Source organism: Trichechus manatus, unplaced genomic scaffold, assembly GCF_000243295.1.
Source record: "Trichechus manatus latirostris isolate Lorelei unplaced genomic scaffold, TriManLat1.0 scaffold00187, whole genome shotgun sequence".
Lineage (NCBI taxonomy): Eukaryota > Metazoa > Chordata > Mammalia > Sirenia > Trichechidae > Trichechus > Trichechus manatus.
This window is the reverse complement of record NW_004444123.1, coordinates 3450837-3475569: the sequence shown is the minus strand read 5'-3', so window position 1 is coordinate 3475569 and position 24733 is coordinate 3450837. Positions and strand designations below refer to the sequence as shown.

General features: G+C 50.6%; 1 protein-coding gene across 3 annotated transcripts in view; it reads left to right on the top strand.

Annotated features, from left to right (window-relative positions):
• Window positions 1-24050, top strand: part of VASH2 (vasohibin 2) — a 37930-nt gene extending 13880 nt beyond the window's left edge. Inside the window, exons 3-7 of one of the 3 annotated variants that reach the window (XM_004387529.2) lie at window positions 512-568; window positions 1097-1171; window positions 6784-7165; window positions 8893-9008; window positions 23642-24050. In XM_004387529.2, coding sequence (XP_004387586.1) covers window positions 512-568; window positions 1097-1171; window positions 6784-7165; window positions 8893-9008; window positions 23642-23711 — 700 coding nt within the window. In that variant the 3' untranslated portion in view covers window positions 23712-24050. The remainder of the gene's footprint in view (window positions 1-511; window positions 569-1096; window positions 1172-6783; window positions 7166-8892; window positions 9009-23641) is intronic. The other 2 variants (XM_004387528.2, XM_012558812.2) reach the window with 2 other exon arrangements.
• Window positions 24051-24733: the final 683 nt, after the last annotated feature.

Here is a 24733-nt window from a genome sequence, read left to right as displayed (position 1 = left end):
CCATCCACCCACCCACCCACTCATCCATCCATCCATCCATCCACTCACTCACTCATCCATCCATCCACACACTGACCCACCCATCCATCCATCCATCCACCCACCACCAATCCGTCCATCCATTCACCCACTCATTACTGATTTATTTAATAATATTTTTTAACTGGCATATGTTAAACTTGTACCAGGCTTTATGGGTGATATAAAGATGATAAAGGAATGGCCCCAACTCCAGTAGCTTGTAGCTTAGTAGGTGAATTAAGATATGCATTCAACTAACTAGGAATTCAGAGCTGATTGAGAGAGCCATTATACAGATGGAAGGTGCTAGGGAATCTAAGTTAGAAATTAGATTTCCAGGACAAGAGATGAGGAGTTAGAGGCTGTTGGCTACCTTCTGGCTACTGGACCCTGGGAAAGTCCACTTTTTCATCCAGTTAGGCAGTGAGAATGCTGGATTATTGGAGCTTTTGGAGCTTCCTGTCACTTTCCTTTGACTGACTCCACACAGATACAATCACACAGGGACCCAGTTCTTTGAAATTAGGAAAATGAGGCCGCTGAGTGGGTAAGTGGTGCATGGTCTGTGGGCTGAGAGATGCCAGCTCTCTTTCCCACCCTCTATCCCTGTCACCCAGTGCACGAATAGCCTGGTCTCTAAAGGATGGGGGTAGGGGGTGCCCCAGGGCCAGGTTGGAGATGGACTTGGCCACTCTGACCACTACGTTCAGCGGTGGAGACTCTGAATGGAGGTGGCGGCTGGTGACATCTCTTGCATGAGCCTCCTTGCCTTGCTCCTGTGTAAGCTTTTGGAAAGCCCCCTGTCCTGGGGCAGTGAGGGGGACAGTGGAAATTTAGCGCTAACCTCCGGGACTCACTCCTGGCGAGGGGCATGGACAATTTAGGATTTTAGTTCTGCCACGTGCAGGTATGTTTTGGAGGCCCCTGGCGAGGTAGGTTCTCCCCTTTCCCTCCATATTCCTGCATGGTGCCGAGTGTGGGGACAGGCACGCGGATGGACCGGCAGACAGACTGATGGACTGCAAGATTAAAGAAGTCCTGAAATTGAAATTCTTTGCTGTGCTTTCTCCTGCAGGTTAATGGAAACAGCAAAAGAAATGACCCGAGAGTCCTTGCCTATCAAATGCCTTGAAGCTGTCATCCTGGGCATGTATCCTTCCAGTTACGTGTACTCAAAAGATGGCAGCCTCACTGTGGGGGCTGGCTCTGCCTTTACCTTCTAGAGTCACAGTGATGGTGCCCATTCTCTCCTTGGAGATAAGTTTCAAGCTTCCCTGGTGCTTCTCTCTAACGTTCAGCATCTGGAGCCGAACCAAATCAAAACTCGGCTCTTGAAGCATCCTCGGTCTGGCCTGTTAGCTGCAGCCTCCATCAGGGCCAGCTGCCAGGCCAGTGACCCTGCAGGTTCACTAGTCACAAGAAGAATTCTAACTGAGAGGAGCAAAGAGAGCATGTGATCATTTCTTGCATTAATCTGACATTGCAACAGAAAAGACACTCCAGTGGAAACGGGTTCAGGGCTGAGAGGGCTGGTGTCAAAACCTGTCTCCAGGGAAAATTGTAGGTGTAAATTTTGGGGGAGACCAAGTAGTGGTGTGACTGGGGACTCCTGCCAGCTTTGGGAGCACAGAGCTGAAACAAGGGACTGGTCTCCCACACTTTCTCTTCCATTTTCCACTGGACTCTTGTCTCCTCAGCCAGAAGAACTGGGATGCCACTAACTTATTAGTGATAATGGCAATAGAAAGTGATCAGGTAGAAGAGCAAAGAAATTCCAAGTCCTCTGGGGTGGCTGATTGGAAGTTGTTAGGTGCTGTTGGGTCGGTTCTGACTCAGTGACCCTGTGCACAACAGAACAAAGCACTGCCCGGTCCTGTGCCATCCTTGCAGTTGTTGCTGTGTTTGAGCCCATTGTTTCAGCCACTGTGTCAGTCCAGCTCATTGAGGGTCTTCCTTTATTTTACTGACCCTCTACCTTACCAAGCATGATGTCCTTCTCCAGGGACTGGTCCCTCCTGATAACATGTCCAAAGTACGTGAGGTGAAGTCTCGCCATCCTCGCTTCCAAGGAGCATTCTGGCTGTCCTTCTTCCAGGACAGACTTACTCGTTCTTCTGGCGTCCATCGTATAGTCAATATTTTTTGCCAACACCATAATTCAAAGGCATCAGTCTTGTCATTGTCCAGCTTTCACACACATATGAGGCTGTTGAAAATACCCTGGCTTGGGTCAGGCGCACCTTAGTCCTCATAGTGACATCTTTGCTTTTCAACACTTTAAAGAGGTCTTTTGCAGCAGATTTGCCCAATGCAATACGTCGTTTGATTTCTTGACTGCTGCTTCCATGGGTGTTGATTGTGGATCCAAGTAAAATGAAATCCTTGACAACTTTAGTCTTTTCTCCATTCATCATGATGTTGCTTCTTGGTCCAGTTGTGCGGATTTTTGTTTTCTTTATGTTGAGGTGTAATCCACACTGAAGGCTGAGGTCTTTGCTCTTCACCAGTTAGTGCCTTGAGTCCTCTTCACTTTCAGCAAGCAGTGTTCGGTTGCTATTCATAAGGTTTTCAACGGCCAGTTTTTTCAGAAGTAGACCATCAGGGCCTTCTTCTTAGTCTGTCTTAGTCTGGAAGTTCAGTTGAAACCCATCCACCATGAGTGACCCTTCTGGTATTTGTATCGCTTCCAGCATCACAGCAACACGCAAACCACCACGGTATGTACGACAGACTGACAGACTAACAGATGCGTGGTGGATGACTGGAAGAGCCAGTGTCAAAGGAAATACAAGACATGAGCTTGAGAGGTGGTTCCAAGTAAGACAAGTTAGGTTCTTGAGTGCTGTGCTAAGAGGTGTGGCCTTTTTCTAAAAGGCAATGAAGATCCCGGATGAAAGCTTGGAAGCAGAGGAGGGATGTGGCCAGGTGTGCACTTAGGTAGGTAGCTCTTGGCGCAGATGTTAAAGGAAGGCTGGGACTGGTGTCTGCAAAGCCAGTTAGCAGCTCTTGTTGTTAGGTGCCACAGAGTGGCTCCGACTCTAGCGACCCCATGTGATGGAGTAGAACCCTTACATGAGGGAAATGGTGATACTTGAACGAAGGCCCTGGTAGTGGGAATGGATTTGAAGGCATGGTTTCAAGAGATATCAAGGAGATGGAATTAACAGGACTTGGAGGCCAGCTGGATGGAGAGGTGATGACGAAGGAGGAATAAAGGTTTCTGGATTGGGTGGCAGTCTTTGGAGGATGGGTTGGAGGAATGACAGTGACAGAGAGGTGAGGTACTTGAGGGCAGATGTGAACTAAGAGCAGCAGTGAAGGTAGAGGAAAGGGAAGGAACCATCAACAATAGTTGCGGACTGATTAAGTGTGAGGAATTAGAGAAGAACTAAGTGATGATTCCATGTTTCTGGAAAATTGGGTGTGTGAGTGATATAGTCCGAGGTGAGGACTTCAAGGGGGGGACTGGATTTATGAGGGGATGAGTTCAGATTTGGACATGTTTGAGGTGCCTGTGGGATGTTGGGGTGGGGACTGGAGTGTGGCACTGAGGAGGACGATCTGCACTGAAAATACAAATTTGGGAGCCATCGTGTTTAAGGGGTGGTAGTTGCTGTTCAAGACCCTGGGTGATGCAAACAGTTTGTGCTCGGCTACTAACTGAAGGGTTGGTGGTTCAGACCCACCCAGAGGCTCCTCAAAAGGAAGGCCTGGCGCTCTACTTCGGAGAAATCAGCCATTGAAAACCCTACGGAGCACAGTTGACGCTGACACACGTGGTGTCGCTATGAATTGGAATCAACTTGACGGCAACTTTTGTTTTTTTTAGTTGCTGTTCAAGGAGTGAGAAGATACAAAGATAAAGGAAAGCCCAATCTTTCTGGTCAAAGAGCCCATGAACGTGACTAAGAAGGTCAGTCAGAGAGGTGGGAGGCAAACCCAGGAGGAAGGAGACCCAGAGGGCCAGGTGATCCCGAGTCGGGCGGGTCTGTCGGGAGCAGTTATTGTCAGCTGCCCTTGAGTCAGCCCCAGCTCCTGGTGACCCCGTGCACAGCAGGACTCAATGTTGTCCGATCCTGTGCCACCCCCGTGATTGGTTGCAGACTGGACGGTAGTGATCCAGAGGGTTTCCATGGGCAGATTTTCAGCCTTTCTTCCCTGCCTGTCTTAGTGTGGAAGCTCTGCTAAAACCTGTTCGGCATCACAGCAACATGTAAGACTCCACGGACAGACGGGTGGTGGCTGCACATGAGGTGCATTGGCCGGGGATTGAACCAGGTCTCCGGCATGGAAGGTGACAGTCCTACCACTGCACCGCCAATGTCTAAGACACGTCTGTGCTGCCTTCCTGGTCTCTGGACATTTTCATAGGAAGGGGCATTTCTGAGCCTCTCTGGCTGCGGAGTATTCACAGACCCATTCTGAAACAAGATTATCCACAGTGCCTTGGCTGACATTTGAAAAACGGACACTTGAGCTTCATTGAGGCCCCTCCCTGGCCTTCCTGCCGTACCTTCCCCCGATCCCCACAAAGGAGATGAACCGTGCCTGGGGAGCCCAGCAGGGGAGCAGGACTGGGGGGTGGGGATGACGGTAGCAGATGGCTCGAGAGGGCCCCAGCCAGCTACAGCTGCTCCGCAGAGCCTCGCGTGTGTTTAAGGGGGGCGAACAATTGGCAGGGGATTTGGCGGTGGGGATCCAAGAGGGAGAACACAGGCCGTTCACAGGGTGCATGCGTGCAGGTCAGCCTCTCTGGGCTGGTGGATGTCAGAGTGACCTGGATATATAGGTCAGTTTATCCGTTAGTCTTGTCCCTGCAGGGTTTTATTAAATCCAAGCATTGGGTTCCTGGAATTGCCTGAACTTTGTGGGTTGTCCGGGCCAGCCCTGTGACCAGCCTGTGGGCCTGTCCAATCCGAGGAGGAGGGTGTGCTCTTAGTTGTCCTTTGCCCCCAACGATGTGACATTGGTGTGACGTTTCAGAAAGTGGCGGGAAGGAGGAGGGTGGAGAAGCTGAGCCCACACTGCTGAACTCAGGGAAATCTGGCTCTTGGACAAAGACGACAAACGCAGGCCTGAATCCTGACCGTTACAGCATCTTTGTCTTTCCCCATTGCTTGGTGTCAGTGTCCCTGTGGCTTGCTTTCCCAGCAGGGACGGTGAAGGCTTTGACCCTGCCTGTGTTCCTGCAGGCCCTTCGGCAGGTCACAGAACGAGCGCGCCTGACACCTTTGACACGGGTAGACTTGGTTCCTGCTTGGAAGCCTGTACCCATTGACTTGTCCTTCCTTGCTTTTTCCTTTTTGACTTTAGCCCAGAGATCAGGATTCGTCAGCCAAGAGCCGCTTTTTTTTATCTTGCTTGAGGACGTGTGTACGCTCTCACATGTGTGCTGTGTAGATAGATCTTTAGCTCCAAATTACCTTCTGAATCGTGGCAACTGTTTTGGGGGTCTCCCTGGTGGGCTGAATCACGGTACTGAAGTACTATGGTTTGTTAAAGTAATAGAGTGTCATTAGAGGTATGATGGGCATACCCCCGGATTTCCCAGGGGCTTGGGGGCACTGCTGATCCCCCTTCCTGGAAAAGCCCAGGCTGCTTCCCTTCCCTCATCTACACTCGTTGTCCCCTCACCCCGTTCCCAGTCGCCCCAGGTCCCGAGACTTACTGATCACCATGGCGATGGAAAAAGTCCCAGCGATCAGTGATGTGTGACTGGTGGTCTCTGTGGTCCCCTCCCCACTCCCACGTGTCCTCCTGGCTCACCTCTACTTGTCCCTAAAACCAACCCCGGCATCACCTCGCCAGTGCCTTCGTCTGTCCTCCCAGAGGTTACTGGGCCTGCCTGCTACAGTACACACCCACTGTGTTTTCCATGTTCATTCTGAGCCTGTCTCCCCCAGACTGTGAGCTCTCCCAGAGAAGGGCTGCATTTGTCATCCTCAGCACCACAGCCTACCTGGCAGGGTATCTGGCCCAGTAGATACTCAGTAAGTGTCTGTAACGCTGACTTAAGCAGCTAAGGAATGCCCTTATTCCAGTCCCAGAGAACTCGCCCCAGAAAGCCAGTGAGAATTTATGTCAGAGGACTCAAGGATGTGATTTCCTGCCTTTTTGCCAGTCAGTCTCACATGATGAAGGAAGAGAAGCGTGTCGACATTTTTCTAGAGAGGAGCCATCTGTGATCAAACTGCAGGCACAGGTCAGGCCGGCCTCAATGCTGGCATCCCTTAGCATCTTTTAAGGGTGCTTGGGTTAGCCCCTGGAGTCCTGGTGGTGCAGTGGTTAAGAGCTCGGCTGCTAACAAAAAGGTCAGTAGTTGGAATCTACCAGCCTCTCCTTGGAAACCCTATGGGGCAGTTCTACTTTGTCCTAGGGCCGCTGTAAGTTGGAATTGACTTGACGTCAATGGATTTGGTTTGGTCTCCAGAAAAGCTGGGTCTAAACCAAACCAAACTGATTGCCGTTGACTCAATTCTGACTCATAGCGACCCTATAGGACAGAGTAGAACTGCCCCGTAGAGTTTCCAAGGAGTGGCCGGTAGATTCCAACTGCCGACGTACCAAAGCCAACTTTGTAGTAAGTCCCTGAAAACATCAAGTGAATCTTTTCTAAGAGAGTTATCCTTAAAGGTAACACGTGGCCGCTTGGAAGCAGGAAGATGTACTCACTGACCCTGTGGGCCAGTGTCCTTCCCTGGGAGGCCAAAGCTGGTGAATTTTCCAGGCCTCCTTCCTCTTCCTTGACTCAGATCGTCCAAGATACTTAACCAACGGGCAGCCTTCCATCGAGCGATTCCCCATCAGCTTTAAAACCTATTTCTCAGGAAACTGCTTTCACCACGTCGTGCTGGGGATCTACTGCAATGGCCGCTACGGCTCCCTGGGCATGAGCCGAAGGGCCGAGCTGATGGACAAGCCGCTGACCTTTCGGACTCTGAGTGACCTCGTCTTTGACTTTGAGGACTCCTACAAGAAATACCTGCACACAGTCAAGAAGGTCAAGGTTGGGCTGTATGTCCCCCACGAGCCTCATAGCTTCCAGCCCATTGAGTGGAAGCAGCTGGTTCTCAACGTCTCGAAGATGTTGAGGGCTGACATAAGAAAGGAGCTGGAGAAATACGCCAGGGACATGAGAATGAAGGTAGGTGCGGGGAAGACGTGGGCCCTGGTGCCGCAGCGGTTAAAGCGCTCTGCTGCAACCCAAAAGGTTGACAATTCGAACCCAGCAGCAGCTCTGGGGGAGAAAGACCTAGTGATCTGCTTCTGTAAAGATAACAGCCAGGAAAACCCTATAGTGCACTTCTACTCTGTCCTATAAGTCGCTCGGAGTCGGAATGGACTCCACGGGAGACAGCAACAGCAGGGAAGACAGATGAGGGACGCAAGAGAGCCTCCCCGTCATTGCCTCCCTCTCCTCCCTCCCGCCCTCGCTCTTGCCACGTGCCCTGCGTATCTGGGATGGTCAAAAGTTTCTTGACATTCTCTTGCTCACTGACCATCCTAGTAAAACAAGAAGATAAGTCATTTACTGTTTGACTTGCCAAGTAAACTCTCTTTGCATATGTTATTGTCAGGCGCCGTGGAGTCAGTTCCGACTCATATCGACCCTGTGTGCAACAGAACAAAACACTGCCTGGTCCTGCGCCATCCTCACAATCATTGCTATGTTTCAAAAATCAGAGCTAAAACCATTTTAGATATTACAGTTAGAGCAATGTCTTGGTCTCCAATTCTTTTTATGAAATCAAATCCAAAATCTTAGTCATTTTATAATGGAGCTCTAGTTTTGTTCTGTTTTGACCTTATAATAGGTGAGCAGCCATCCCAGTTTTCCCAGAATAGAGGGGTTTCCCAGGACATGAACTTTTCAGTACTAACATCAGGAGAGTCCCGGGCTAAGCGGGGTGAGCTGGTCACCTGACTTTACAGGGTACAGAGTCACATGATATCTCTGCTTTGCTCTGTGACTTGCAAAGCCCTTTGGTGTAGAGTTCTGATCTGGTGTCACAGTGACAAGCAAGGGCGCAGTCACTGTGCTCGCCCCATGAAGCCTAGACTCATAAACCCTTCTCTCCACCAGCGTCCTTTCCAAGGTGACGCGATGCCCCTTGTCCTGTCACTCCAGGGCCGTGAAGTCACTGGGCGAAGCCTTGTGCACACACTGAGGGGAAAAGGATTATGCTGACCGCAGGCTTGCTTAGGGTTAGCACCTGAGGACTCGTCACTGTCCCTCCAGGGCCGTGGAGTCACTGGGCGAAGCCTTGAGCACACACTGAGGGGAAAAGGATTATGCTGACTGCAGGCTTGCTTAGGGTTAGCACCTGAGGACTCGTCACTGTCCCTCCAGGGCCGTGGAGTCACTGGGCGAAGCCTTGAGCACACACTGAGGGGAAAAGGATTATGCTGACTGCAGGCTTGCTTAGGGTTAGCACCTGAGGACTCGTCACTGCCCCTCCGTGGGGCCTTGAGTGGAGATTCTCTGCATGTGCGTGGATGGGAGAGTTGGAGGAAGAGTAAGCTGGTTTCTGGAGCAGTGTAGAAGGGACACTGCCTTCATGAGGAGAGGAACTTGCCAAGCATTCAGACACAGCCCGGGAGGTTGATACTCTGGGCTCTGTCCCTCTCTCTGGCGTGGGAAGGGCGAGGAGCATGTGATCATCCACAGTGCCCTCTGGGAAGTGGCACCTTGCTTCCTGCCAGTGCAGAATGAGAGAGGAACACCTCTGTCTCAGGCCCCCGCCTTTGGAAGCCTTCCTGCTCCGTGGCTTCTCAACTATGGAATGGTGATGGGCTGGGGGCTGTGCTATAGGAGACATGAGGGTGAGCTCCTTTAGAAATTGGTGTGGTGACTCCTCCTGTCTCCCTCAGATCCTGAAACCTGCAAGTGCCCACTCTCCCACCCAAGTGAGAAGTCGGGGAAAATCCCTGTCCCCCCGAAGGAGACAGGCCAGCCCACCGAGACGGCTTGGCAGACGAGACAAATCGTGAGTAATATTTCCTCCTCCCCAACTCAAGGCCAAACTCACACTCTCCTGGGGCTGTCCTGACCCTTGGGGACAAAGCTGTGTCCTGGGCTTGGCACTGGACCCAGACAGTGATCTCCAAGATGACTGCTCCTCACTCAGGGGACAGCTTTTGTGGAAACGGACCCACTGTGTGTGTCAGCCCATTGCTCTTACTCTACACACAGTCAGCCCTGCACACAAATGGGGAGAGGCTCCAGACAGCATGAGAGGAAGACTAGCCTGAAACCAGGCAGCAGGGAAGGGGCATTGGACCTACAAGTAGGACACCTGGGTTTTGGAACCAGCCCGGCTACTCACGAGCTGTGTGAGCTTGGGCATGTCATGTCATCTTTCTGGGCTTTTCTCACCCATGAAATGGAGTTGTTAGAATTTGTGAACTTCCCTAAAATTTTCTAGTCTTCTGAGCCTGCAGAAAGTGTGGTCGCCATCAGCGGATAGTGCCATCAGAAATACCCACAGGTTCATCCTCCTCCTTGACCAACTCTACCCTCCCCCGCTGAGGATGGTTTCAGCACAGGTTTGTCCTTTTAGGGAGCGGGATGGCTTCAGACATTTCTTATGTGGCCTCCGGACCCTCATCCGATGCTGACCACCACCCCCGCCCCCCGCCCCTCGCCCCTCGCCCAGCCCTGTCTCTCTTCCTCTCCGATTCAAACATCCATTAATTGCCGTCACTGAGCAAGGTGGCAGTTGCCTCAGAGGACTATGAGCATAGAAACCCTTCCTGGAGGCCAGTTAGCATAGAGTGAGTGACCCAGAGACAGGAATCCGGCCGCTCACAAAGCAGGGGAGGGGGACCCTTTGATCTGATTAGTTCTCCTAGCTGTCAATCTCCAGCAGAAGTTGAGCACACTGCAAGGTCAGGTTCTTCCCTTAGACCCCAGGGTCCAGAGCGCGTGAAAGCCTAGCTCTGCTACCTACAAAGGGTTTATGCACAGAATAAGAGCTGCTGGTTTTTAAGATGACTCCTGTTTGGATCCATTTCACTTGAGTCCACAGGGACTGCCAGGTCAGAGGTGTGTTAGGTTTATAACCAGAGAAAGTTACCGTGATTTTCTGGGCGTGGTGAAGTCAATAAGATCAGACAAACAGGCTGTGGGGGCGAACGTCAGGATGATAAGCTAGGCGGCGGTGGTTTTTGTTGCTGCTGTTGTTCGAGAGAGGGGAGGAGGAACACGAGTTTGAGTTGGGACTATGGAATATGAGGTGCTTCTTAGGCATCCGGAAGGAGTGTCTAGAAGCTGCTGAAAATGCACACCTGGAGTTTGAAGAAGTTGGGGAATAGAGATTGGAGCCATCTAATGGTGACATCCAAGAGTGACAGTTGCAGTGATAGCTGGATAAGTTTATGCGGAAAGAGAGGAGAGAAAAAGAAGTGAGGACAAGGCCCTGAGGAGGCCAAGGAAGAACCAGGATAGGAGATGAGGAAGGGATAAGCGGAGAGACTGGATCCAGGGTGTGATGGAGCACACCTGCGTCTGCAGAAGACAGCCACTAGATTTGAAGAATTCCAGAGGACGAGGGCAGAGGTGCCAGATCCTGAAGACACGGAGAAGCAGAAAAGGCTGTGCCATCTGGTGACTTTGAGGGGTGCAGTGTTGAAAGTGCTGAGGGGGTAGAACCAGATGGTGGGAGGGAGTGTGAGCAAGAGGGGAAGGAGCAGCCAAGGCTTATTTTCTCAACAGTGAGCACTGAACGGAGATTCAGGAAGCCTGATCGCTAACCCCCCAACAGCCGTAAGCTCCTTGGGACTTTAGGCAAGCCTCTTACTTCTCACCTGTGCAGGGGAGGGAGTTAGAGTGGATTATTCTAAGCAGTTTGTAAAAGGTATAGAGTTCCTTGGGGGCTTTCCCTAGAACTGGAGAGATCAGAGTGTCTTTGCAGGCACAGGAGAAAGAACCATGAAGAAGAAATTAAAGTTCAAGGAGGGATAAGTTAATGGAGCAAAATTTTTGAGTTTGATGAGATCAGAAGCTACATTGTTAGCTTAGAGAGGAGCAAGAGGGTAGGAGCAAGGAAAGAGGGGAGATTAGGGAGTGTTTTAGGTAGGTGAGGGGGTAGAAGTTGTTGGACTGTACATTAAATGGCCTTTATTCTGCCAGAGTTGGAATGAGCTCAACAGCAATTGGTTTTTGGTTTTTATGCCAGTGACGGAGGCTGAGTTACCTAGTTAAGAATGAGGAGGAGAGGACAGATTATTAGTTCGGGGTGAAGAAAGGGCACACACAGAATGAGAGCCCAGCTGGGGATGGCTGGTCCTGTGGTCCAGATCTCAAACCCGAGGGAGCATCAGAATCACTTGGAGTGTTTTCTACAATGCAGATTGCTGGGCCCCACCCCAGAGCTTCTGATTTGGCAGGTCTGGGTGGGGCGTGAGAATGCATTTCTAACAAGTTCCCAGGTGATGCTGATGCTGCTGGTTGGGGGCCACACGTAGACCCACCGACTGATCCCACCTGCAGACTTCCCGCTGCGTTTGATTGACTAGGAACAGCAGCACTGAGTTGGTGTCGACCTAAGAAAATAAGATGTCACGATGAAGGCAGTGGTTCTGCTGAGGGGACAGAGGAGGCCATCAGCTGTGACGACTCAGGGGCTCGGCGTTGTCTAGCTTTGTCTGGTCCTGCGGGTAATGAAGTTGCTGAGGTGAAGTCAGAGGGTCTGGCCTTAGCCTGGCTCTCAGGTTTGGACCCCACTGAAGTCAGTCTGGGAAGGGTCCACTTTGTCATTTTGCGGACAGTCAGATAGAGAAACGCAGTCCTCAGTCACCTGTTCGCCCATGCTGCATACCCTAACCTCTGGCTACTTTGTTGTGCAGCCAAGGCACGCGATCACACCTGCCCCCGCAGAAGACAGCTGTTAGCCTGCCGCAGTTGTGAGTGCACCGTACCTTCTAATGTCAGGGCCCCACTCACCCTCTCTCCTCCTGCCCTTCTGAGGTCAGACTGCCCACCTGAAGCTTCAGAGTAGGCCTGGGAGTGGGGAGAAAGACTAGGGAGAAGGAAGTGGCCCCCAGAGGAGTCAGGATGGAAGGCTTGCAGGGAGATGGGGATTCTTTCCATCACCCTCCTCCCTCCATGCCCAGAGGAAGTCGATCCCCAGCCCCAGACGGGGAGGCCTCAGGAGCACCAGGGTGGTTGCTCCAGCTTCAGTGAAAACATAAGCTTTTCAAAAGTGGTGAGGAGTGGCTGCAACAGCTCCTGAACCTCCCAGACCCATGACCTGTCCTGAAGCCCTTTCTCCTGGGTAGAGAGAACAGATCCCTGGGAGTCTTCCTTCATAAACTCCTCCCAGTAGTCTGGAAATCTTGTTGTTTTTTTTTTTTTTTACAAGTGGGGCCAGGTGGCCTTGAGCCAGTTTGAGCATCGAAACACTAAGTGGGAAGGGGAGCCCAGGTGGCTTTTGGGTCTGTCTGGACAATTTCATATGCGCAAACCCAGTAAGACCATGGTTATTTTTGGTGGCATTTCTCGTCTCTATTCCCAGTGTTTGGAGGTTGGGTAGGGAATCAAGAGGGCGAATATCTTGGCTGAAGTTTCAAAATAGATTGAGGGGGTATGGAGAAGATCCTCTTCCCAATTCCTCCTAACCCTGACTTGTGCATTACGGGCCTGGGGAAGAGACCGCAGGGGCTTTGTGTAAGAGGAGAGGGAAGAGAAATGCAGAAGATGAAAGGAAAATGAAGGGTTGTGAGAGCTGGGGACCAAAGAGGGGCTGGAGCACAGAGCCCCTCCTTCCCTCTCCAGATGCCTGATTCCGCCATTGCCACAGACTAGAGCCCAGGACACCTTGGTTCCTAGAGGGATGCCTGGAGAAAAGCAGCTTCTCAGCTGCTGCCCGTGGCTTCCAACAAGCATGTTTTTCTCCAGGTAATGTTGCTTTTGGCGAGGAAATGAGAAAGTGATCCATGTGATTATGACCCAACAACTCCACCAAACTCTGGGACTCCTTCTGCAGGATGGTCCAGACAAGGAAGGGTTTGATGGCTCCATCAGTGTGTTTTTATTTCAGTGTTACATAAGGCCATCAAGTCATTTCTAAATGTGTTGGGTGCCATCATGAAGCTTGGGAGTGGCCTAAGGGGTGGAAAATTACCACAATAGGCGGGAAGCCCATCAGCTGCGGCGTCCCGTCCCCTGTCTGTGAGTAGATAATCTTAGTGGCTTTCTGTCCCCATCCACCTCCTCCCTACAGCTGGGGCTATTTCCAGCCCTAGATTCCCCTCCATTTTTGCACTTATCTGAATAATCCTTCTAGAAAGGAAGGAGGATCAGTGTCACTGGGTTGACAGGAGAGAGCTGAGTGGGAGGTCAGGCAGCAGCAACTGCACTAGCATCCGCGAGACAGACTTCCAAGAGGGAAGTGGGGACTCCCACCCCTCCACCCATGAGTCTTTTCTTATACTCTCCCTCTCGGGAGTGTTGAAAGCATCTTCCACGCAGAACAGTCAGACTTTTTCCCCGTGGTTCTTAAAGAGACGGACTTGGAGGTTGAGCTCCCATGTTTAAAAAGCCCTCTGTGAACTTAAACCAGCTCCTCCACAGCCCTGGGCTTCACTCCTCTCACTGAAGGGAGTTCAGAGTGGTTCTCAACCACGGCCAGGGCTGCCCTCTTGGGGTGGGAGGTTAGAAATGTGATGGAAGGGAGAATTTTTGCTTATCATAGTGATAGGGGGTACTCCCCACTCAGGTGTAGGGGCCAGAGATAGTCACTTCCTGCAAAGCTCAGGACCATCCTGCCCAATAAAGAACTGTCCCATCTAAAATGCCAACTGTGTACCATTACTGAATGTTTTGGTCAAAGATTCTATAGAAGAATCCTGATCCAAAGGGGGAAATGAGGAACAGAATTTCAAATTCTCATGGAATCCAGACTTTCTGGATCCAGTGAGGCTGGATGAAACCCCGAAACTATTGCCCTGAGATAATTTGTACACCTTAAACCAAAAATATCCCCTGAATTCTTCTTTAAACCAAACAATAGTTCAGCTTAATTCATAAAGAATGTCTGCCTTGAGCATTGTGTTCTTTTAAAGAACTATCTATATGAGATCAAATTGACAACAGCAATGTGACAGATTAGACAGGAAGCTTGGGGCCAATGAGTTTATGTTAATGGGGGAGGAACAACGTGGAAAAGGAGGGTGAGAACGGTTGTACAACGTGAAGAATGTAGTCAATGTCACTGCGTTGTATATGTAGAAGTTGTTGAATTGGTGAGTGTTTTGCTGTGTATATTTTCAACAATAATGAAAAAACGGAATTATTAAGGAAAAAAAAACCCTATGGAGCACAGTTCTACTCTGACACACATGGGGTTGCCATGAATCAGGACAGCTCCACTACATCTCACAACAGTGTCGGGGTTACAGTACGTAACTTGTAGGTAGGCTGTGGAGTTTTAGTAAGGCAGGAGGCACTCCATAGGAAGCGCAGTGCCGGAACATAGCAGAGGGTCACTACAAAACTAACCCACGTGGAAACATAAAATGCCAACAGTGCCAACTGAGAACTCAGTGCTCTCTGAGGCCCTTTCATCTCTGACAGCTGACGATCTGGATTTGCTCCCTGTGACCTGAGCCTGCTGGTGGGGGGGCAGGAGTGGGTGGTTGGTGGTTTTCTGGCTCGGCTGCCTGTGTTAGCAGGAAAGCAGCTCCTGCCGGTTGGAATGACCACGTGGGGGCATTCTTCTGAACTAGGGCCCGAGTCCCTGAGGACCCGCGAGAACCTCCTTGCCTTCTCTCCTCTGACCCGCGAGAACCTCCTTGCCTTCTCTCCTCTGTACTCTGCCTCCCTTCCCCGTTTCTCCTCTCCTCTTCCCGTTGATGTTTCTTTTCCTCTTTGATTTCCTTTCTTCCTCACGTTGCTCTGTGGCAGCTCGTGGCTCTTGTGGGCTTTGCTCTCTCTGCCAGAGTCCTTTGGGCTCCCCGAGGCTCATCAGAGCTCATCAGCCCCGCCTCAAGATAAAGTCTTCTTTCATGCAGAGCTGCACGCAGGACAATGACCTGCTCCTTTCTATCACAGGAGCCCTGGTGGCCCAGTGGTTAAGTGCTCAGCGGCTAACCGAAAGGTGGGTGGTTCAAACCCACCAGCTGCTCCGAGGGAGAAAGATGTGGCAGTCTGCTTCTGTAAAGATTACAGCCTTGGAAACCCTATGGGGCAGTTCTACTCTGTCCTGTACGGTCGCTATGAGTCGGCATTGACTTGACGGCAGCGGGTTGGGTTTGGTTTGGTTTGGTCTCACGAAGAATTGCCTAGCTTCATGCATCCGCTGAGTAAGGTCCAAAATCCCAAAACCAAACCAGTTGCTGACGAGTCAGTTCCAACCCACGGTGACCCCAGGTGTTACAGAAGAGAACTTGCTCAGAAGGGTCATAGAAAATAACTTTGGTTCCATGGTCTAATCATATCGAAGGTATTTTGAGTGGGGCCCAAAAGGTTATTCTCCTGAGACCCCAAATGAGAAAAGATCTCAGGGTGGGAAGGAGAGAATTTCCTTAGGTGGCAGGTGGAGAGGGGGAACAAAAAGTACTGCTAGAAGCTATGGAGGAAAGAGTGAAACCCCCAAGATAACAGGGGATTTCTTTCCAGAAAAGGCCCAGCTTCCCCCAGATGACTGCCAGCTTAGCTCCCCCTGGAATTAAATTACAGATGGCCCATGGCCCCTGGGGGCAGTGCTGGTTCAGTGCTAGAATTCTCACCTTCCATGCGGGAGACCTGGGTTCAATTCTTGGCCATCACACCTCATGAGAAGCCACCACCCATCTCACTGGAGGCTTGCATGTTGCTCTGATGCTGAATAGGTTTCAGCAGAGCTTCCAGACTAAGATGGACTAGGAAGAAAGTCCTGGCAATCTGCTTCCAAATATCAGCCACTAAAAACCCTGAGGATGACGGCAGTCCAGTCCACAACCGATCATGGGGATGGCGCAGAACAGGGCAGCATTTTGTTCCCTTGTGCACGGGGTTGCCGTGAGTCGGGGGCTGACTCCACAACAGCTAACAACAGCAGGGTCCCTGGGGACGCTTGAAGAAACCAGTAGAAAAGATGGGCCTTCTCAGGAATGACTACATCGGGCAGAGTAAATGAAGAGCCTCCATCAGCTGACCTTTGCAGAGGGTCAGGCAGGGTCAGGGTTCCCAGTGCTCAGGAGTTCTCAGAACAGAACGGAGGGTGAGAGCAGAGCCTGGGGGCTGTGCCCTGGAGTCTCAGGTAGGGGCCTGTGACTCTGTCTCTACCCAGAGCCTCCCCCTGGGGAAGGCCTGAGGGAAGGGCAGAGGGCTGGGAATCTGTGGAGCGAGCCGAGTCTCTCTTGGCTGAGCCTCTCTGTGACCTAACAACTTCAGCTGTCTGCTCCATCAGCTGCTGCTGCGTCTGCAGCCGTCGGAAGGGAGGAATGTGACGGGGAGCGGGGCTGGCCTGGAGTGAGAGTAACAGGTGTGAGTGAATGTCTCCATCTCAGTGCCCCTCTACTCAGGCCACGCTGCCTCGTGGCCTCCCAACTAGGCCATCTGTCCTAAATCGGGCCTGGCCTGATTCCCGCCAGACCTGACAGAGAGGAGGGCCTCGGGTCTCTGTTTACACTTCTAAATGGGAGGCCCACACTGCTGAGTCTGTTCCAGGCCGTCAGCATCCAGGACTGAGAGGTCGGGTTAGAGTCACACCTTTCCTGCAGGTGAACACCCCACCTTCCAGAGCTGTGACCTCAGAGGGGCGGGAGCGAGAAGCATGGATGACTGGCTGCTGTCTGTGCTTCCCTAGCCTGCAGCCCCGAACTGGGCCACCCTCGAGGGCGGGTGTTCCGTGCCCATGAAGTGCCTCCACGTGTCGGGGGGAGCCAGAGGTCGATGTCCCTCGGAAGAAAGGAGGCGGGCCCCACAGAGAGCCACCGTCTTGTAGCCTGAATGCCTAGCGAGGTCCTTGGCATAATGTGCCGCTGCTAATGCTCGTGAGCGAGTCGGGAGCAAGCGCGCCTTGGGGGCCCAGCTCTGATGCTGCCACTGGGGCCTTGGCACCCATCCTGCCCCACAGCAGCTGCGGGGAGAGAGGAGATGTAGAAGTGAGGAGAGGAGGTGCCTCAGACACAGCCCTGAGCCAGGTAAGAGGCTGTTGGCCCAGGCGGAGCCCTGTAAGCTCTCCTTCCACTTGCTGCCACTTCCCTTAAACCCAGTCTCCCCCACACCTGCGTGTATATGCAGCGTAGGAGGTGGCAACGTCCCCGCTTCCCTTAAACCCACTCTCCCACACCTGCGTGCATGTACGGCCCAGGAGGTGGCAATGTCCCCACTTTCCTTAAACCCAGCCTCTCCCACACCTGTGTGCATGTACGGCCCAGGAGGTGGCAATGTCCCCGCTTCCCTTAAACCCAGCCTCTCCCACACCTGCGTGCATGTACGGCCCAGGAGGTGACAATGTCCCCGCTTCCCTTAAACCCAGCCTCTCCCACACCTGCGTGCATGTACAGCCCAGGAGGTGGCAATGTCCCCACTTTGGTCCCCAACATGCTCCCGTCACTTCCTAGTTCTGAGGCTTCTAGTGGCTTCACTGGTGCCAACATCCATCCAGCGAGTCTCCCTCGGCTCGAGGCTGCGTCCGAGTGTGAAGGACTCGGTGTGGCACTTGGCACACCTGGGGGATGGTTCACGCTCCCCAGGTTGTCAAGGGCTCGTTGGAATGGTCACAGTGGTAGTGTTCCACGGTCTAACTTTTCTGGGCCTACCCCCTCCCCCTCCGCACCTTCCTTCCCCTCGGGACACCCTCGGCCACGGCTGGCTCTGGCTCCACAGCTGTGCTCCTGGAATGCAGGCCAGTCGGGGTCCAGGGGGTGCCTGGGACAGGCCATCAAGCGTTAGCTTTTACCCTGGACACATTTACGTGACGAGAGATGAGGTTGTTCCTCCGTTTGTGCGGAGAGAGAAGTGGCCCCTTCCTCCTTCCACAAAGTGAGTCAGAGGCCAGTGAGTTCAAAGGAACCGTAAATAGCGCCCTTAAAACAGAAGGCCACCTGAGAGCTCGCCAACGGGAAAATCCTTTGGTGTCTCTCCCTTGTTTGGACTGGGGAGGACTTTGGAGAAATGTACTGCTGAGTCTGAAATAGTCACCCTGACTCTGATGAAGGTTCTGGGCAAGTGCAGGCCCAGCTGAATCATCCTCTGGATGCTGTGTTTCCTAAAAATCAACCCCGTGTGGTGTTCTAATTATAGCGGGGGCGCCCCACATGGCGCCTCCCCTCACAGCAGCTCAGCAGGCTCTGCCCTGGGATGAACTGGCAAGGCCTGAACGGGATTTCTGGCGGGGCCCACAGGCAGGTGGAGGCCGTGAGAACCACTGCTGCCCTTTGCCAGACCAGAGGAGGTAAAAGAGAGTCCATGTTCCGGGAAGTCCGTCAGGAATCCTGGTTTAACTCTTTCTCTGCCGGCATTAACCTTTTCCTCATCTGATTTCTGGGTACTTAGGATGAGGTGGGGAGTGGGGGGTAGAGACCCGAGCAGAAAGAAGACAGCCTAATGTAGAACCACACTCAGCTGGTCAAGTAGGCAGGTTCCGCAGGCTTTGCACGGGTAAAGCAAGGCCTCTTCTATCCAGAAAACATGTTCTTCCTACTTCCAAATTCTGAGTGCTCTCAGGGTAACTGGAATCCCTGGCTTAGGACTTTGTTAAAATGAAAATATTCCACAGGAAAGGTAACATATGAAACCCTATCAGCCATTTACACATAGTGAGAACTGAAGTTTATTATTGAGAGGTCCTAGATATTCAGCAGTGGGGATTTATACTGAATTTACTTGATCCCTGCTCTCAAGCTGTTCCCAAGGATTATAAATCAGCTGGATTCTCTTAGCAGATCTACAAAAGAAAGTGCAACAGAACACAGAAGAGGCAGTGGATTATGAGGGTAGGGTGTCAGAAAACATTTCATGGAAGAGGTGGCACTTGGGTTGGACCTTGCGGGAGGGGGAGCAGATGTGGGGAGCAGCATAAGCCAGGGTGCAGAGCAGGAATGCCTGTGGTGTACTCAGGGGCTGAGAGGCTGTGCTGGCTGGGTGGGGAGGATGGGGCTGACTTCCATCGTGGTAAAGGGCATGGGCTCTGCGTTCACACTGCCTGGGAACGGCTCTGGCTCTGCTACATGCCAGCCATGTGACTTTGAGCAGGTTCCCCTAATGTTCTGGGCCTTCAGTTTCTCCTCTGTGAACAGGTAATAACAGTATCAGCCCCGTAAGGTTGTGGTGATTAATGAATCTATGCAAACTTCATAGAATGGTGCCTGGCACATAGTAAGTGCTTGATAAAGGCCATAATATCCTGGCACCTGGTAGGAGTGGGGAGATTGGCAGGATTCCTAAGGAAAGGTTTAGAAAACAGAGGGCAAAGACCCCAAATTAAATTTCGTGTATTTTCAAAGACGCCAACAGCAGAACATAGGTGAAGGTAACGTGAAGTTTTAGGAACACACAAACTAGGGAAAATGTGGAAATTCTGTCCCTCAGGGCTGAAGAATTCAGGCGACTGGCCAAAACCCAGCTTCTCTGAGGAGGTGCCAAGTCTGTGGCAAGATAGCTGTAGGGTCTCGTCGAAGCTCACGCTGCAGGAACAAGTGGGGAGCCTTGTCCTCCTTGTTCCTACCCTGTATCTGTCCTGGCCACCGGCTCTCCAGAGGGCTCTGTGGGTCACAGGACTCAGGGTGAGAAAACAGCTCAGTGCAGATGTGTTCTACCACCTCAGCAGTTGAAAGGCACTGTCTTCCTGCGTTCTTCTCATGCAAGAAGGGCAGCATATGACGTTTCAGGAGAGGTGTGATGTGGTATTGAGGAAGACGCCAGACCAGGAAGAAAGCGTGTACAAGAAAGGCTCAGAAATGGGGGGGGGGCTGGGGCTAACTGCTAGGTTCGCAAGGAACGTGGAACAAGGAATTTTCTTGTTAAGTACAGCAAACAAACAAACGAACAGAAACAGTTGCCATCATGTTGATTCCGACTGGTGGCAACTCCATGTGTGCAGAGTAGAACTGCGCCCCCTAGGATTTTCGTGGCTGTGACCTTTCAGAAACAAATTGCCAGGCTTTTGTAATGAGGTGCCTCTGGGTGGGTTCTAACCTCTCGGTTAGCAGTCAGGCGCTTAACCATTTGCTCCACCCAGGGAGGAACTGCTCAACCTTCACAGACAACAGGGAGACCCAGAGAGCCGCCGTGGCTTAGGTCCTGCGTAGCTGGCGGGGTACGGGGGAGAAGACTGTTGCTTAGAAGTGCATGTGACTTGTGAGTGGAATTACAGAGAATTTGCTAGGAACGTGTTCTCCTTATTCCTCATACTGACCTTCCTCTAAGGACCCCTGGTGGTGCAATGGTTAAGTGCTCGGCTGCTAACCAACAGGTGAGTGGTTCTAACTCACCAGCCACTCCACAGGAGAAAAGACCTGGTGATCCGCTCCCATAAAGATTATAGTCTAGGAAGCCCTGTGGGGCAGTTCTACTCTGTCCTGTAGGGTTGCTGTGAGTCGGAACTGACTCAACAGCACACAACAGCAATGACAACAACCCTCCTCAGGCTGACTCAACGTTGTTACTAGGATCACGTCGTATTCATGAGGTAAGGGCGGGAAATGGTATCAGTTAGGATTAGCTTTGGCTGTGGGTAAGGTTAGGTTTAAGCTGTGGCTTAAACATTCACTCCATGTAAAAGCTCAGCAGAGGTGGTGTGGGGCTCCTCACTCTGCCTTCTTAGGTGTGCGAGCTGAAGGTCCAGGCTCCAGCCATCACGCCCACACTCCAGTCAGCAGGGAGAGAAGAGGAAAGAAAAAGACAAAGGTACATACCAGTTGTCTTTTAAAGAGGTGTCCGGGTAACCGACGGCCACACCACACTTCCACTTAAATCTCGTTGGCTATAACTTAGTCCCAGGCTATACCAGGCTACAGGGGTGCTGGGAAATGTAGTTTGTATTCCAGGCAGCTATGTGCCCATGGGAGCCCTGGTGGTGCAGTGGTTAAGAGTTCAGCTGCTAACCAAAAGGTCGATAGTTCAAATCCACCAGCCACTCCTTGGAAACCGATGAAGCAGTTCTGCTCTGTCCTGTAGGGTCACATGAGTCGGAATTGACTCGACGGCAACAGTTTTGGTTTATATATATCTAATACTCGTACTTTGGACATGTTATCAGGAGGGACCAGTCCCTGGAGAAGGACATCATACTTGGTAAAGTAGAAGAGGGTCAGCTAAAAGAGAGGAAGACCCTCGATGAGATGGATTGACACAGTGGCTACAACAATGGGCTCAAACATGGCCACGTTTGTGAGGATGATGCAGGACCGGGCAGTGTTTCGTTCTGTTGCACACAGGGTCGCTATGAGTCGGAACAGACTTGACAGTACCTAGCAACAACAGTATAATTTATATTTGGATAAGCAATGTAGGTTACATAGTTACAAAATCAGGGAGGCAGTGTGGAAATCATACAGCTACTTCAAGGTTATCTTTCGGTATGTGGATTTCTGATTATAGCGTTTTTTAAAAATGTGGTGTATTTGGGGGTAGATTTACCTTTCCAACCACATTTGCCTTAGGCTGATGCTAACTTAGTCTTCTTGAGGAGGAAAGTCCCAAACTAGCCATTTGTAGAGATGACACCATCTCAGGCAAAGAAAGAAAACAGAGACTTCATTGTAGGCTCTATGCCAGAAAGAACAAGGTGCGTGTAGATTCTTTAAACTTGATTGTCTGTAAGAACCCTAGTTCTCTCCTCACTAGTGATCTGAGGGCTAGGGCAGAAACAGATGTCTAAGTCTGAGTCCCCGAACAAAATGGTGCTCCCTTAGCTACCAACCTAAGGATGGTCCTCACTGTGGCCCCTGGAAGCCACTCTTCCAGGCCTGTAGGTGGTGGCTCCATTTAAAGAGGATGGCTCATCTTCCAGGGCATGAATGAGTTGGACAGACACCATCACCCAGAAGGTTAGAAGCCTTGAGTCCTTTGATGTAACAAGCAGGGGTCTACACGCAAGGAAGTGTTGGGATTTCTACCAGCAGTCAGCCATCTTTGTTAGCAACATCTGTGTCCCAGGCACCATGAGAAGAGACACAAAGCAATAAGTCATGATTCCTGATCCTAGGAATTTATTCTAATTATAAAAGCAGGCCATTTGGTCAAACTGGTAAGTAAGCCTCATGCAACAGAGGCAAGTAAGGTTACAAGTTATTTTAGGGGGGTGGAGTAGCAAGTCCGGGGAGGTTTCTTGACTACTTTGAATAATAACCTTTCACGGGGGAAGATCATAGCCTGCTGATGACCACCCTTCCCACCTCTGAGAAAGTGTGTGCGTGTGTGTGTGTAGGGGTTGTGGGATTTGTTGCTAAAGTCTCTAAGGTCCTTCACTTGGTAGAAGCTCACTGTTGATTTCTAGCTCTGTCAACACTGAATGAGTTGGACCACTTTCATGCCGGAGAAAACCATTTGCTCTTAGGAAATCTTTAAAAGGTGTAAACCAAGAAACAGTCCAACAATTATATCTTCATTTTGATCTTTTTTTTTTTTAACACTTAAGAACAAGGTTCATGTGTAACCTAAAAGTGTCTTTGATCTTCTTGTAGAAATGGCTAAATGTGAAACTTTTATGTTAGAATTCACTAAACATAGTGAACATCCCAAGCTTGGTTTACAATCCTGGTATCTCTTATCAAAGACCATGAGAAGAGGCACAATAAAAAATGGAAGAATTCTAAGATAGAGTGTGAGAATGCTCAGGCGTAGTTCTGTACTGGAAAGTCATTTAACAAAGAGATGATGTGCTAACCAAAAACCAAACCCGTTGCTGTCAGGTCGATTCAGACTCACGGCAACTCTATAGGACAGAGAAGAACTGCCCTATAGGGTTTCCAAGGATCAGCTGGTGGATTTGAACAGCCAACCTTTTGGTTAGCAGCTGAGCTCTTAACCACTGCGCCACCAGGGTTCTAATGATGTGCTACTGAATGACTGTTCCCCAGTTTGAAGTATTTTCTTACATGGCTTCACATCAAGTGCTCACGTGTAGTTTTATGTTGGGAAGTACTTTAAGGCACGTTTTTAGGGAAGAGAGATGATTTTCCATGGAATGATCTTCCACACTGATATGCTTTTTTCGGATGAATTCTAAAAGATCCACCCTGATTTTACGCATTCAAGCCTGGAATACTAACCCTCTCTCAAAGATAACTGAAAACCTGGCTCGTCTTATAGTTGCTGTTCCCCCTCAGGCGCAAACGCTGTAGGAAGCTCATGTTTCCAGGAGAACTTGGCTCAGATCTTTAGTTCTGCTGTAGTATTTTTACCTTTTTAGACCCTTGCAAGGTTTGCAGATACTCAGTTTCAAAAGTTGTAGTGTGAGCAAATTCAGGCTTAAAGAGGAACAGGCTCATTTAGCTAAAAAATTTTTTGAACTCTACATTGAAAGCCTGTTAAAATGCTCCTTAAGACCTATAAAGGTGGACTTCAGAACAAGAGGTGTAGTGGGCGCTTAAGGCTAGCAGGGGGACCAAATATCAGAAAGGTTAGGAAAACCTTGAAAATGCAGGATTCTCTCTCTGTCCCCACCACCTTTCTGTCTTTTCCCCGCAGGCCTGCAGTGCCCGAGAAGGTAGCCGACCTCAGCACTCTGAACGAAGTGGGCTATCAAATCCGCATTTAGCTCGGCCATAATGGCCAGTAAGAGCTTCTGCAGCGCTTCTCTCTGCACTTCACCCAGTGTCTTCAGGAGGAACCGCAACTCTTAGCAACGTGTGGATTTCATTTTTCAGGATTCACCTGGAAATGGAATCTGAGTGGGTGGTAACAATGAACCTTAAAAACTTCACGAAGGGGCAACCATGAAAATACTAAAGAACCCCGCTGGGGTTGGGCTGTCCCCTCACTCGAGATTTGAAGGATAACAACCGTAAGTGTAGTTTGCATTTCCCCATCACCTACTTCCTCTTCCTGCTGTGAACGGCCTCACCGGTAGTCAGCGTTCCCGAAATCCTCTCTCCCGTTTTTTATACAGTCCGCTCACTCAGTCAGCATTGATGTCTTTCTCAGCAATAACAGAAGCAAAGATGGGTGGGTTTTTTTAAGCAGTCAGTATTACCTCAGCACCTTGACATCAGATATGCAAACTTAATGGTGTTTTGCTTTTTAATATTCTATTTGTACTGTTTCCCCAATATTTCTCACGGGGATCTCCACAAGTTTGGAGTTTTTTTTGTTTTTCTGGTGCACACATGTGATGAGATTTAAGGTATTGTATTCAAGTGTTTTACTAAAAAGCACTGGAATTCTTCTGGCAATACGGGAGACCACTTCCAGGATCTTGGAGTTAACTTCCTCAGCCTTTCTTACAGCATTCACCGACAGCAGTTTTTGTCCTTTCAAAACAAAAAACCGCGGGTAGAAGCTAGTGTATGTTCTGTCACCAACATTTAAACTTTGCAGAGTCCAGCAAAAAGCACAAGCGGCTGTGCCAGGACACATCCAGTGGTGTTGCGGGGACCTCTGGCAGTGATGCCTTAGAAAGACTAACGGCCAGGAGTGAGTCGGTAGGTCGAGAACCAGAGAGCCTTTCTGTCCACATTTCCTCTGATTTCTGAACTCTGAGTCAGGCTGATTCTGAGGACTCACTGCTGTTAGAGATGTTTTCTGATGTCTTATATTAAGACCAGTGTGACACAATGTGAT